At 41.5% G+C, this 16020-nt stretch overlaps 1 protein-coding gene across 1 annotated transcript in view; it reads left to right on the top strand.

Annotated features, from left to right (window-relative positions):
- The window catches only part of UST (uronyl 2-sulfotransferase), a 172676-nt gene extending 157024 nt beyond the window's left edge, over window positions 1–15652 (top strand). Inside the window, 2 exon segments of the mRNA XM_050893787.1 lie at window positions 9213–9492; window positions 15589–15652. Of these exon segments, the coding sequence (XP_050749744.1) occupies window positions 9213–9492; window positions 15589–15652 (344 nt within the window).
- Window positions 15653–16020: the final 368 nt, after the last annotated feature.

Here is a 16020-nt window from a genome sequence, read left to right on the forward strand (position 1 = left end):
TTTCAGTAGTTATTCTTATATAAAGCAATAAGCAGTCATATGTATGCTCTAGGAAGACAGGAGGAGGCAGCACTTAGAATTAATAATTTTTTAAGGCCATGTTCTCAAACTTTTTTAAAAAACTGTAGTGTTACTTCACATTCCTGCAAGGCCTGATACTGCAAGGTGGTGACCACTAGGTTTGAACAGCCAACGACTGGAAAAGGTAACAAATCAGGTGTTCAAACATCTCCCAAAAATGCCATTCACACTGAGGTATTTCAAAGGCACTGACAAAAAGGCTTTCACAAGTGGTGCTCCCAACTTGGAAGCTAACACATGCAAGACGTTTGGAACTTGCATCTATGAAAGACTTAAATGGACCACTGGGTCGTTCAGCTTGACTTCTTGTGTGCTACAGGCCACGCAGTTTCTCTTAGTTCTGCACAGAGATCAGTAACTGGAGTTGGTTAAGTTATCCAGCATTGATGTGAAAATATTAAGTGATAGCAAATCAACTCTTTTTGGTTTGTTGTAGTGATTAATCACCTTCGCCACTTTAAAAAGCTGTGCCTTACTTCCAGTCCGCATTTCTCTGGTTTCTGCTTCCAGCCCTTCAGTATCCATAGTTTTCTCACTGTGAAAATATGCAGATGCTGTAAACAAGTCACCTCTCAATCTTCTTTCTTTGGTAAGCTGACCAGAATGAATTTATCATCTTTCTCTAAAGTGTCCCTTCCAACCCCAGTATTCATTCTGAGGCTGTTTTCATACCCTGTCTGATTTAGGATGTGGTTACAAAACTGGATGCTATATGCCAGTGTTGCACTCATCAATACTATATATGGAAATAAAGACACCTCCACCTCACTCCATCCCTCTTAGAGATCTTAAGCTTGCACAGCACGCCTCTTCCATCGCTTCCTTTTTGTGGACAAAAATCACAGATAGCAGCCTACTGTGACTTGAAGCACAAAGGCAAAATCCCTGCTCTAGGTTCTCAAGTCCCAGGCTATATCTCTGCAGATTTTCTGCATAACATACCTGTGGTGAAGCTTTTCCTGTTCGTGAGTGCTGCTGAAATTTGTCTCGATCACTGCAACTTTCTCTTCTCTCTGCAAAAAAGTAATAATGTTAGTATCTGCATAACCTACTATGCAACACTGTTCACAAGTGATCTGTAAGAACCTATTTTTAAATTGTGGTTTTGTCAGATGCAGATTTGACTGGATCCCTTCCATAATACTTATACAGCTATAAAAGATATGTTAGAAATTGCATATGAACTGCAACCATAGCAATTCTTTCGGCAACTCGAACTAGAGAATCCTGGCATTTCCTCTGCAGATAACTTTGGTTTTGGCATCTCCAACTCTGTCTAGTTCAACTTAGAAGTTGCTTAACAGCAATAAAAGTACCTGACCGCATTCTCCTAAGAATCCGCCTTTTCGCTCTACCAATGTGGGTTAATTTTCAGCTTTTTTTTTTCCTTCTGTGTTAACTTACCTTAACTGGGAATGCAACATTAAAGTGCACCAAATAAAGGAGTGTCTTAGAAGATCCTGTTGAGATTTGTTATCTGATCACGTGTGAGATACAGCACGTTTCCAGACTGGGGCAGCAGCAGAGGCAGTGTGTTGTACAGGAGGGTTGGCTGAGGTGTCCCATGCAGCTGGAAATCCACATTGTTGGATCCACAGCTCTGAACTGGTAGGAGCAAACACATAACACCGTGAAGTTTCCAAGAGGAGAGTTGGGGATTTCATGATAAATACTTACTGGCTGGAGAAGAGACCTCAGAGAGTGGTAGCTGTTTACAAAGTATGGAGAAAGTTATATATTTACATTGCTGAGTGTGTTGTAAGGCAAGTGTTTCATAATAATGATAAATGCCTTTAATAGCTTAAGTAGTATTTCAGAGCACTGTTGAATGCATATCACTGTTACATTGTCCAGTTGACAGCCAGACCAGTGCAGTGTTGACCTCTGCAATATATTCCCAATGTGTGTTACTTGCATACTGTAGGAGGATGTTTCTTTTGTTATTTTCAGCCTTATTGGCCCAAGGTATTTCTTACATTTATCACTAACATTATTCTTTCCTTTTTTTTTTTTTTTTTTTTTTGGTCATGTTTCTTCCTTGTTCTGATTTTGTGCCATGCCTCCTTGGTGTTTACATCCTTGCGCGTTAGTAGTTGTTTGATTATGTGTCTTTCAGATTATCTCCGTGAGCTCTTCCTGGCTAATCTCTGTTTTGGCATCCCTCTGTTTTTCTCTGCCAGGTTATCATTCTTTTAGCTCCCTGCATTTTGTCCATGTTAATAATGAAATTATATTAGGTTAACAGTGACATTATTCTTCCCTCTGGTTTCCTTATTCATTGTAGTGGTAAGAAAGAAGAAAGAGCATTGCTGTAACTGTCTCACCTAGTTCAGTCTCTGTCATTGGCAGCCATCGTTTCGCAGTGTCTGTGCTAATTACAGTCTGGTGTTATTTGCTCCCAAGATCCCTGTTTGATAAATAGGACATCTGATTTGCCTGGGATTGCAGGTCTCTGGAGTTCTGGGTGTTTCCATGACCCCTGGAGAGCTGTCTTTTCAGAGAGATCCGTATCTGACCTTCAGGAGACGGGACATTGCTGTGTGCCAGTGGGCTAGAGTTCTCCTAATCCCCTGGAGTTACAAGTCGTTCCATGTCATCAAAGCAGCACAATAATTCAGGACAGAAATTCTAAAACAAAGCAAGCATTGCTAGTGAGCCTAGCGTAACTGTCCTCAGTATGCACATGAGTGTCTGATCTTTATCTACATGTTGTTAAAACTTACATCTTATTTTGTTGATGTGAATAACTGAGAAGAGAGTAAACTAGCAGTAAGGAGGTTAATAATTGGGATTCATAGTGTTTCAGACAGACAAAGCTAGTAGATGCTATGGGACAAATTACCACTTACTTTTTCATCGGCTTTGGTTTTTAATACATTTCTTCCTGGTCAGTGACTCTGTTAGGTTTTCTCCACCGTCCCTGCTTTCCTTTAGCAAACATGAGCCTACGCGAGGGGCTCAGTCGCACAGTACGGCCACGGTGCACCATCCCTCCTCCCGCCTGGGAGCTGGGGCCTGCCCTGGGCCCGGCACGCTCCTGAGCAGTCGCAGCCCTGCGGCCGTCCAAAAGACAGCACGCGAGCCAAACACATCGGTGTCTCGTCTGTTCTCCCAAAACCATCCTTTCCCAGATATCCTTCAAGAGCCCAGCTAAAAATTTCAAGTTTGAAAAGCGGATCAATTGTGCCAGAAAATTTTCTGCTGAGCTGCAGTTAGATATTCTGGGGGGAGATCATTTCTAGCATAGCCATCAGAGCCCTGTTTTAGCGCCGCAGCAATCATTTGAGTGGCATATCAAGCAGAGGCCCTCGCTGATTCGTACGTCACATCTAACCACAGTGACATACATTTATTTCCATTTAAAACTGTGGAGAAGTAGGTATGTGCTGCAGCTCAGCTGCGTACGATTGAAACGCGGGGCCTCCCCATGTAGTTCCAGGAAATGAGTTTACTATATCTGTGACAGCCATCGTGTTCACATAGCCTTAGAGCAGCAGAGCTCAGCGTGGGGTTTTTCCACCACGAGCGTTAGCCAGGCAAGCCCACGGTTACGCTCGCCTGCAGCCGTCCTGCACTGGATCCAGCCTGGCTCACCTCTCCCCGCCGGATCCCCGAGGATGCTGGGCTCCCTGTGGCTTCATCCAGGAGCAGCGGAGCAGTGCTGCGGAGCAGGCCTCTGCATCGCACCCGCCGAAACGGTGGGGCACTGGGGAGAGCTTCACTCTGAAATTCTCTTCTGAGGTGGAGAATGCCTTTAGGATCGTTTTGTCTAAATATGGCAATCCAAGGTTTTTTGAGCCACAAAGTATAAAAACCACTTTTCCCTATGGTTTGGATTGCTGCCGTGAGTAATGCCGATTTCTTAGTTTAAAAAAAAAAAAAAAAAAAAGAAAAAAGTGAGAGTGGGGAAAGTAACAGTAAATATTCATCACCTGGTAACCCAAAAGAATTTAATTTTCTCCATCCATATTTGCATACCAATTTAGTCTTAATTCAAGGCATGAGCAGGCTGCACTGGGAGGTTGGGTTATACCTGTACTGTATAGTACCTTCTTTTTAGTAATTTAAAAGAATGCCAAAGCAAACACAGTTTAAAAAAAATAACCCTAAAAAGTAAATGGTGTAGTTTGTTGCCTTCCATATGGTTAGCTGTCTCAAAGGTCATAAAATGGGGGTCCTTTGGTGGGACAGCTGGGTTTATGTAGCATATGCAGATTGTTATTTTGGCTCTAAGCCAGATCTGCCTAATTTTTCCATTTTGCTTCTATGATGAGAGGTGGTTAAGGTGACTTCAAGGGGCAGTTCTGTGATTTCATTCATATTTGTATTAAAGAGCCTTTTAAGAGCGTTTAAGATTAGAAACCAGTCTAAATAAAACTTGAGTGCAAAAAAAGCGAAGTTCACTTGTTTTATCAAAAGGCTGAGCCTGCAGCCAGGCACGGCCCCAGCTCGTGCCATCTGACAACCAGCACCTCACAGCTATTTATGCACTGCAGTTACTGATGATTATACTGTGAGGCGAACTAACAGAAGCCAGAAAATCTACATTGCTCCTGTAGCCTTCCAGAGTGTAGATGTTTCTATCTGTACGTATGTATACACCTATAGAGGTAGGTGTGTGCATAGAGCAAAGAAAAATTGCACACATCCAGGAATCCTCTGTGCCATGACTACTGCAAATTCAGAGGAGGAGTATATTTTGCTGCTTTCTCGCTGCCTGCCGCGAGGGTGGCATGCAGCACCTGGCTGCTTTGGCCCATCGGGTGCCGGCGGGCTGCTCCCTGCCTGGCACACCACCAGTAAATTCCCCTTTGGCTGGTCCTGCCCCACACTGGCCACCCCCCCAAGAAAACAGTCTAGCGCTTTTCACCTTGTCATCGTTGGCAGCGCTCCTGGGCTGAACACAAATGCCTCTCTCTGCTGGGGGGAGCAGCCACCAAAGGGAGCTGGAGCTGTAAGAAGTGGCTTTTCCCGCTTAGAGTCCTGGAGGGACCGTATAAGTAAAGAGCTTTTTCCAGCGAGGTAAATGGAGTTTTCTGTAACAGAAATAACGTATGTAAAATAAAAATGAAGTTGGCAAGCAGTATAAAGGCTTAAGCTTAATAAATGCAATATTTAGTAGTGTATATTTGCTGCTGAGTTTGTAAAGAAAACCAGACTGCAAAGCTGGCGGGAGCTACCAACTAAGCACCAGAAAGAGGAATGTCTTGAAGTGCTCAGTAATCCTAAGGCAGCGGTTGCCTTCTCACCCAAGGACAGACTGTGTCCTTCCTGGAGTGTATTCGTCTAATACCCATCAATGGCAGCTTGAACAACGGCCTGAGAATTTAAGAAGATGAGACATTTATTAGTCTATTCCGGTCTATGGGTAAAGGTGGTGTAGAAGAGAATAAGCTCTTGGGGAACCCAAATATTTTCACCAAAAGTATTTCACACCATTCGCTAGCTACCGTTAGTGCTTTCTATGCTAACACCTATTTTAAATGCAAGCATTTCATGATCCTTCCTCTACACTTTTCTTAGCTAGACAGCACATTAAAGATCACTTCTTTATTTTTAATTCAGGTTTTGTATATTTTAATCATTTTACTCCTATCTAAATAAAACTATACAAATTGATAAACTAAACAGTAAGTATAGAGCATATAACACTGTACATCACTGTAATTAAAGAACAAAGAACTCTGTGTAGTAAGTTGTTTAATTACTTAGATATATGAGTAGAGACAGAGATTTCAGTGTAAAGAACTACGAAGTTTGGTGTAAAAGCTCCATTTAATTACAGAGCAGCATGTTTTAATTGTTACCAACAAATGAAAACCATTCTTCCTTTAGAGAAGGAATTGAAAGTACAAATGCAAAATAGAATTAATGCTTTAAATAATTTTTATGTGATTTAGAACAGCATTACATTTGGTAAGCTAGTCAACCTATTCTCTCTTTGTGTCATACTCTTCCTACATTTCAAATTACTCTGCTGTAATTGGTAAGCAAAACTGAGAGGGAGAATACCTCTTTCAGATATAACTTTTTTCTTCTGCACCAGATGTGTGTGATGCAATGAAGTCAAATGAATATGAGAATGTCCAGCCCAGCAGCACTTGCTGTCTCATGTAGTATTATTAAATAATACTATTAAACGTTTAAATAAAACGGTTTTCAGTTAATTCCTTTATTCTGAAGTAGGAAAATGTGTGTCCGTTGTCTGAAAATTAAAATGTGTTTATAGGTGTGGATACCCTAAGCTATATGAACATTAATCTTTTAAAATATAAAGAAAACAGTTCATCTTCACATAGCTGTGCTATACCCTTCTGTTTTACTTTTCAAGATTTAAATCTTGCACAATACCAACTTTTTGTCTAAAGCTCATTGCTGTTGTGTTAGCTAGCTGGACTTTCTCATCTTGTATTACCTGTTGAAATAAATGGGTTTGCCTTTGCTTAAAATCCCTCTCTTCCATAAAAAGTTACTCTTGATTATTTCTCTTGGATGAACATACTGCTTGTGGAATCCCAAGAACAACTCACTTTTCCTACTAGGAACTGTTAATCCATCCCTTAGCCTTACGTGTAAGCGATTGTGAAAACGTGTTTCTCTGTAGAGCTGCTAAGCATGTGTTTAGCTTTGCTGGCAGGTGCTTCAGAAGACCTCAGTTTGGACTCCTCACGTGAGCAAAACTCTGCCTGTGATAAAATCCTGTTTTGATTCAGGGACTCCCTCTGGAAGTGACGGTGGTCACTGCTACTGGGACCTGGTTGGAAACATGAAATGTTCTTTGTTGTCTGCTTCCTCCTTCTAAGTTTTTTCTTTGCCATGCTTCGTGGCCCAACCCTTTTGAATTCCTCCAACTTGCAGAACTGCTGTTACAGTAAGGATTAGGTTTCCACATCAAAATCCAGCTCTTCTTCACTGCAACAGTTTATCTATGTAGTCATGTAGAATATGGGGATTTCTGTTTGGCATTTGAGGCAGCACAAATAGAGGATATAAACATTAAGGAAAGAATGAGCAGCAGAAGCCAAGACATTATCCTGGAACAAAAAAAAACCAGTTCTCATGCAGACCTTGCTGTAGTAGCAAAGAGCAAGGAAGTGAAGTAAGGACTGACAAGACTAAAATTAATCTGTTGGTTTTAGAGTCATGGAAAATGGCCTTAAGGTGTCCCCTAGTCAAGTGGCTTCCCTCAGGAGAGAATAGAGTAATCTGCTCTTAAAATCCTCCAGAGGTACAGCTTTTGTAACTTGTACGCTCTGCTGCACTGCCTAACTATCCTTGCCATGAAAAAGGTTTTTTACTAATGTCTAACTGGCATCTCCTTGCTTCCATGCATCTTTCCTTTCATCTTGCCGTGTCTGGACCCAGGTGTGTTCTGAGGCTATTACAGTCATTTCCATGGGCATCGCGTTCTCTCAGAGTAACATGGGAGGCTTACTGGATTGGAACACTGAGCTTTCAGAAAACCTAATTATAGAAGTGTCCTGGTTTCAGGTGGGATAGAGTTAATTTTCTTCCTAGTAGCTGGTACAGTGCTGTGTTTTGGATTTAGTGTGAGAATGATGTTGATAACACTCCGATGTTTTAGTTGTTGCTAAGTAGCGCTTATCTTAAGCCAAGGACTTTTCAGTTTCCCATGCTCTGCCAGCAAGCAGGTGTGCAAGAAGCTGGGAGGGAGCAGAGCCGGGGCAGCTGACCCCAACTAGCCAAAGGGGTATTCCATACCATGGAACGTCATGCCCAGTATATGAACAGGGGGGAGTTGGCCAGGAGGGGTGGATCGCTGCTGGGGCATCGGTCAGCGGGTGGTGAGCAATTGCATTGTCCATCACTGGCGTTTTTTTCTTGGGTTTTATTTCTTTTTCTTTTTCCTTTTTTTTTTTTATATTCCTTTTCATTACTAGTATTATTATTTTTTAGTAGTAGCAGTAGTAGTATTGTATTTTATTTTACTTTAGTTATTAAACTGTTCTTATCTCAACCCACGAGTTTTACTTTTTCCCGATTCTCCTCCCCATCCCACTGGGAGCGGGGAGGAGCAAGCGAGCAGCTGCATGGTGCTTAGCTGCTGGCTGGGGTTAAACCACGACAAGAAGCTAGTACTTCATCAGTGTAACATTAATCTCCATTTCTCCGAAAGAAAGTTGCAGTTGTTAGGGGGGATACAGTGATGCTACAGGTCAGTACTTGCAGCTTTTTCTGTTCTCTTCTTCGCAGTTGACTTTCAGTTACATTTCTGTCTTGGAGAAGAAGAAAATACTTAGGATGCTCTGGCAGCCTGTTGCCATCTGGTAGAAAACAGCAAAATGATTGCCTTGAGAGTTTGCTTTACACCTTGTTCAAATACATTCATCTCCAATGGTAGAATAATCTATTGAGAGAGGAGGCAAAGAGGCAATTCAATATTTTTGTTAGTAACTCTAATTCTTTATCAACAATAAAGGTGTTTTATTTCAGTTTTCAAAGCAAAAGTTGTCAGGTGAAGAAAAACATACTGAAATCTTCCAGTCCCAGGGCACGACCGGAAGATGAGTCTAGTTTAATTAACAGGTATAACAGGACGAGAAAGTCAGCAGGCCCATTTGGTCTTGAGGTGTCATGTGGTGATGCCAACAATGCTTCGGTGCTAGCATGAGATGGATTCAGGTTGATAAATATCTGTTTAGATTTGAACAATAATTAAGCACAACTGAGACATGACATAGTATGCCACATAGGAAATAATTGATTAGTTCAGCTCAGCTGTGTGCTGGATATATACTTCACATGCATCAGGCAAAATTTCCAAAGCTAGGCAAGATTATGGGTTTCTCTACATGTAGTTTATGCTCATAATTGGTATGACCTAATTTGCATTTTCAGATAACCATTGCCAATTAAGATCCTCGGTGACTACACGCAATGCCAAATGCCATGTGTGAACTAGCCATATTTAAACATGCAAGTCTAACTTCAAGCATCTCTATTTTTTTTCATCTCTTGTTAAAAGTAAACCCATTATTAAGGAGATAGATTGAGCTCATTTGTTTCAGTAATGCAGTAGGGCCATGCCTTAATCTTTAAAAAAAAAAAAGTGTAGGTCTGTTCTCATTAATCAGCACCCACCATGTTGCTTGCTTGGTTTTTTTTTACAGAACATAGGAAACTTGGCAATCTGACTGTGACAGTGAAAAAGACCGTCCCTTCTCCAGAAGCAATACAGATCCTCTACCAACGCATGAGATATGAATACGAGTTTTATTACTATGTCAAAGAACAGTTCCACCTGCTGAAGCGCAAGTTTGGACTGAAGTCTCATATCAGGAAACCACGTCCCAGACCCGAGTTCTTCATTCCTTCTGCCCTGGAAACAGAGGAACCAATAGATGATGAGGAAGAAGATGATGAAAAGTGGCTAGAGGATATCTATAAAAGGTGATGGGTGGAAGAGCTATCCTTTCTCTTCTGGTGACCCCTCCAGCTTTCTTAAGATATTTTTAATTATTATTAAAAGTAAATCCTTAACGAACTGAGTTAATGCGCAGCAGCATTTGAAACAGAACGGAAGAGACCATTCCCACATGCTGGGGCCATCAGGAGATACCTGGTTTTGCAGGTTTGATTCACTATACCGTGTTGGCTCTATAGCATCCTTGCTATAGCATAGTTCAAGAGAAAAGTATCTACTGTCTATCGCAAAATAACTTTTGAGTACACAGTAGTCCTCTGGGAACCTGCAAAACATAAAAGAATAGATTAGGCGGTCTTGAAAAGTAAATTTTACAGACTCTCATCTCTCTCTTTCTCCAGAAACAAGTCTTCATTGCATAACACTGTGGCATTAACTACCGGCAATGTGAACTACGGGCAGTGAGCCATTTAGGAAGAGTGCTTCTTTCTGCCCAGAGCACACTGGTATCCCAGTGGTACGGTCAGAGCCATTGCCGTGTCTGTGCAGATCCAAGGATAACAGGCGTAGAAAGGGGCTAGATAATGCCTTCTGAATTACCCTGTGCAGGAGGACTGAGGCTGCTATTCTGGCAAATTAATATTAGTGGACAGAAGGCAAGTTACAGGAACCAGACGTTTTTGGTAAACCCTTCTAGTTCATAGAGTGGAAAAAGTTCCCAGGTCAGTGAATGCCAACAACAGATGAAAAGTGCAAGGCAGGGTTACCTAAACGGTAGAGTTTTGTTTCTGCAGTTGAGTACATTTCTATTAGACTCTGAAGGAAAAGGTGCAGCATACAGTTTTTATGTTCAGGAAGGGTATTTGTAGATTTTTATTCTTCTTACAGGTCACAAATCCAAAGAGATACAGAAAAAGTCACTCATTAAAAAACTTAGATGATCTGGAACTCCTCTTAAGCATGACCAGTATTTCTGTGATCACAGAATTTAGTTGTTCAAATCTGAAGCTGAATGCAGCTGCCCCACCAGCGCAAACACCATGCCTGCTTTTAGCATGGCTGGAAGTAAAATTAACAATATGACATACACAACTCCTCTAGTTGAAATATTTCAGAATGATAAAACAAAGAAAAGAAGGTATGCTCTGTGAAACCAAAGCCTATTTAATGATACGTTAAGAGAGTCACTGTGAAAGTTGCCCGTGTTAATCACTACAAGTATTATCAGCAAACACTAGAAAGGGGATGGGTGGAGGCTGGGAGGGGAAAGGGGAATAGCTCCAATATGTGACGTGCTGTTGTCTTTAAGGTGGGTGTCCCCGGGGTTCCCTGTGACGTGCGGGCTTGCCAGCTGTTCAACAGCCTGCCAGGACTGGTGGTGCAGGAGTGACAGACCTGCAGGCAGCAATGGGCAGAGCTATTTGGCCATCTGCTCCATAGCAGAATAGGGGGGGATTTGGGGGTCTTGATGAGGCCTCAGCCTCCTGTGCACCATTGTTGCCAGAGGAAGCTGGACTAGTAGAGGATAATAGCAATGAATTCCTATCCTAGAGCACAGGAAAGAAGCAGGGCAGAGGAGTTGCAGCTCCTTGCCAGGATGAGTCCCAGTAACACTTCAGGGGAAATGCACCTCTGTCTAACTCACGTCCTTTCTCAAACATCTACCGGGCAATTTTTGCTTCCTATTCTGCGGCTGCCTCAGCAGCGTGTCTGCCGTCTGCAAGGTCATACTTCGGTTTGCAATAACAAGCAAAAGTTATTTTGTGATGGACGAGGCATATAAACTCGGGCTAAGCTCGAATGTGCTTTCCAAGGGTTTCCTCTTCCTGCTGAGCCTGCTGAGAGCCAATAAACATTATGGCCCATCTTCATCACCAGTCAGTCTTTACTGTACCTACACATAGAGAACAAAAATAAAGAAGTGTAATCGTATTAAGACAAGATGCTAACTTACAGAAAATATTATGTAGAAGATTCTGTTCTCATTATTAACATCCCAGGTTGGTGGTAGCAATGCACTACCGTGGGGGAGCATGTTAAAGAAAGCTGAAAATGGCACAGATAACAACTAACATATTAGCTAAAATATGAATCTGCTGCATTGTATATTTTAAGTGGTTTCTATGAAATTACATTGAAAGAGTAATGATTAGTTTACACACTGTGGAGTTGTTATATTTTGGAAAGAAAACTAATATTCTCACCTTTCTGAAATTCTGTTTGAATCCTTTTTGCCAACGTTGTAACAGAATAATCAGTCACTTACTTAACACATCCACCCTTCCTGCAAGTTCACTGCCACTTACCGTAAAGTCTATTTTTATCTGTTTATTTAATGGTATCTTCAGCCATCACTACTTATAACCTAAATACAAAACCTGTTTAATGATTTACTCGCTAGGTTTTAGTGTTGTATTTTTCGTAACAATCAACCTGGCCTCTCCTCCTTGAATGGTACTTCATAAATTTATCTGGCACATAGCATCTAAGATTCCTGGTCCTATGGCCTATTTGTTTGTCATGAAATACATTTTACTTAATTGTTAAAAGGTACGTTTTAAGCTGGTTAATCTTTGACTTATTTATTGAAACTTTTCAGCACATTCCAAATTCTAAGTTGCTCAGGAAAAAGTTGATTTAAATGATTATATTTTGGTCTGATGAATATTTCTTATTCCAAAAAAAAATCATTGTTCGTAAGCCTTTAGCCCACGACAGCTTTGTAGGAAGTGCCATGCATGTACTTGTAAATCTTTGTGGGGGGAAAAAGGTGAGTGCTTGACATTTATGAAGATAAGAAAACATATGTGTACATTAGCTTAGCTATAAATGAAAGCAACGTATGTTTTGGGATGAAATATTCTTTAACTTATTCACTACCATCTCCTGAAATATAAATAAGCCATATGACTCTTTATTTTTCAGTCCAGTGGTGTTTAAAAATAAAACTTGTACATTTCTTCCTAGCGCCATAGTCCACTTGCTTACACTAGTTTTCTTGCCTGGGTACAGCGGCTGTGGGTAAGACGTTGGAGTTGCACTTAGCAGAACAGGATTGGATGCGGCACAGTTTATCATCTGAGAGTCATACTTTAGCAGCGAGATTGGGGCAGGTTGTTCCTGGGTTATTCTATGTCCCGAACTCTCTGGAGGTGTGAGAGTGAAGGCAGAATTATTTTACTCACTTGAGATGTGCAGTAAGTACCCTGCAGTACATTGTCTCCTGTGCTTTGTGTCTGCTAAGTAGAAAGAAGTTTTATCTAGGAGAGAAACAGCTTGGTCCCCATACACTGCATTTTACTAGATGTGGTATTTGATGGCCAGGTGTAAAAGCTCCAATAGTCCAGAGTGATGTTGTAATGTAAGTAAGTGAAACATCAGTGCTTTCACGCTAAAGAGAGAATCAACCATTGTTAAAATGCAGCATTCTGGAAAAAATAAATTTCAGTCTTAAGTTTCAAGTGACAGTGACAAATGGTGCAGTTTTTTGTTCCTGTTTAATTTACTTCTCTTCCACATAAATTGTGCTGATGATGCAAGGATAAGTCCAAGTATCTGAAATGTTCTCTACTTATATGTAGAGAAGTAGCTTGGCAGAACTGAAGGTGTGCGAAACTGATGGTGTATTTGAAGCATTTCAATTTCTTTGTGATTCTTTATCATTGGACCTTTGATGAATTGTTTGAATGTTATCATACAGAATGGTACATAGTATCATAAAGACAAAAACAAAACCAGAAATTTTAAACATTGGAGAACAGATCTGTGGATTCCAGCCATTGAATTCTTCCTCCTTTCAATACTTGTTGTAATAAAAATATTTAATGTAAAGGTAGATTTTTTGACTAACAAAGGAAACCACACTGCACGCCAACTTGGGTCCTCTTATGACATGAAAAAACATTGTCCGCCAAAGAAAAATCTACATCCTCTTAAAAAATAAAGGGCTGTAATTCCCAGTTAAGGGTGATGGTGCTCTGATCTTTCCCTCCATTTTAAGAAAGGGAACATCTGTGACGTTAGACCATAGCCTAAAACAACACAGCAACATTTCTGAGAGCTAGAATACTGTAATACAATACCACAGCATTCCTTCTGTTTTATTTTTAAGGAATCAGCCTTTATTGCAAAGAGTTCAGCAAACACATAAAACACTGTTGATCAATCTGCTTGCATGAGCCAAGACCAGAGAAAAGAACTGAGTGTTGTTGCATATAGAGACTTCCATACGCAGACTCCACGGGAAAAACAAGAAGGGTGTTGCCAGGCCTTGGAAGTGCCTGTCTAGTGGTGTTGGACTCACCAGGACCACTTTTGCAGGGTCTGTCCCAAGGGAGTGTTCGCAAAGTCGGGCTCTGCTTAGGTGCCCACGGGTATGGTGGGAAGGGTGCTGGAAGGCAGCTCTGTGAGAAACAGCCATTGGGGGGTGAAAAAATCCCCTGCAAAATGTTAGAAGTGGATGGAAGGGATCTTATTTTGGAGGTCAAAAGTTAAATCTCAACCAGCATAAATCAGTTGCTGATGTCTCACTTAGAACTGAAAAACTGTCATACATTTTCTTCGGTTTGCCCAGAAATGGCATTGCATGCCAAGCTGCAGCATGAAGTGAACTTCAAAGCTCAGTTGTAAGCTTTCGAAAATAGACGTGTGCAATGGAAGCACCAGCACATCATAACGGTTGTGTCCCAGCACCGATGTCTGATGCTGTCGTATTGGAAGAGCCTGGAGGTGGGGTGGAAGGTTGTTCTGGGGGCAGCGGGGGATGGGGAAGGGGGGAGATTTTCTGCAAATACATATTTGGCATTTCAGATGCCGTAAGATGGTAAGATTTGACCAGTGGTATTTGACCAGTGGTATATTTGAATGTGGATTTTGAATATAAACATGTGGATTTCCTTTTCTGAGTATGTAAAGGAAGAATGCAAGTCTGGTTTTGTATTTAACTGATTGTGGCTCAAAGGGTAAGTTAATAACGCTGCCGTCAGGCAGGCATGGTAGGAGGGTGCTTTATGCAAACTTTTGCCACCCTTGTGTTCCCTTCTTTGGATCCAATGGGCAAAAAGACTGATGGCAAGGAATTCTGCTACACCACAGGGGAACTGGTGCTGTGAAAAGTAGAGATTAGCAGGAATACATGGAGGTGATCCTGTTCAGGATTAAGAATAATGGTCTAGACACTAGGATGATACAGAGCACCCAGCAGAATTGTTACACAGACTTCTCACTCTATGGCTTTGGTTCATCTGGAAAACTTGAGACCAGGCTTCAAAATCAAATACTGCTTCAGATTTGTGATTTGTATTAAGTTAGCATTTTTTTGGCTTTTTCCATGCACTTCCGAATTGCCACTCTACCTCAGAAACCGGGCAGAGTATAAGCACACAGCCGATACCTGTATCTGATGTGCAGGAGCTGATCTGAGACACAGATTTGAGCCTTCAGCAAACCTCTCTCTGGGTTGAGCGCAAGTACGGAGCTGAGTGAAATGAATCCTTCTCGGTGCAGTGGTGCTGCTAATGAGCGGAGTAATACTTAGTTACTCTGCCACACGGGAAAGTATTCCTGCAGTTTTCCAGTTTACCAGGCCAGGACGATACGGGAGACTTCAGATAACCTCAGGGCTCATGGGAGCATTGTCAGGTAGCAAAGGCCAATTGCATCTCCCAGTTTTAAACTCAAGATCAACTCCAGTTTGGGTGCAGGAAGGAAACAGAGGCGGTTACAGTCCGTGGCAGACACAAGAGCGACAGTCCAGGGTATGGCTTCCGACAGCACACAGGAATTTCTCTTCTAGGAGCCTCCGATCTAGTTTGTGTGGTGGTAAGCTCAGGGGGGAGGAAATCAACTATAGTCGTTAGTCTCTGATTCTCCAAAGAAGACAAGATTCCCAAGATGATGCTGGAGAGACGTGCTAGAAGTAAGCGGCGATAGGGCACCTATGCCTCACCGAAGAGCTGTGAGCCTTTTCCATTTTCACTTTCTCCATTTGCTTGTATTTGAACAAACCATAGGCCATATTTGATGTATTTCCCAAGGTCAATCTGTGTAGGGTATTTCTTCACTAAACATATTGTCTGAGCATCTTGGAAAATGGTTAATATCTTTATCCTTTTGATCCACAGTGGAGGTAAAGAAGTGCTGTTATCCCCATTTCATACATTGGGAATGGATACAGCAAGTGGGTAAGTGATACTCCCAGCATCACAGAGGAAGGTTCTGAAAAAGCACTGATTATAATTTAGCCAAGTGTCTTAATCCTTGAACTTTCTTTCCTGCTCTAAGATCAGTCCTAAATGTTAGAAGGCAAAACAAGTACCACAGAAAATTTTAGTTACATGGAGTTGTCTCCCCTTATCTTTTCCTTAAAACTCTGCAGACTTTTCAGATAACTGCCTAAGTATGAATGACTTTTTAGCCCTTCAGCAGACCATTTATGTCCTTCTGGGACAAAGATTAATTCCTAGTCTTACCTGTTTACTTGCATAATGAAGACCTGCAGAAGTGGCATGGCTGTAAGGTAGCTTTATGTTTGGGAAAGGTGATCCTGTAGCAGT

The sequence above is a fragment of the Gymnogyps californianus genome, chromosome 3 (genome assembly GCF_018139145.2).
Source record: "Gymnogyps californianus isolate 813 chromosome 3, ASM1813914v2, whole genome shotgun sequence".
In the NCBI taxonomy this organism is placed as follows: Eukaryota; Metazoa; Chordata; class Aves; order Accipitriformes; family Cathartidae; genus Gymnogyps; species Gymnogyps californianus.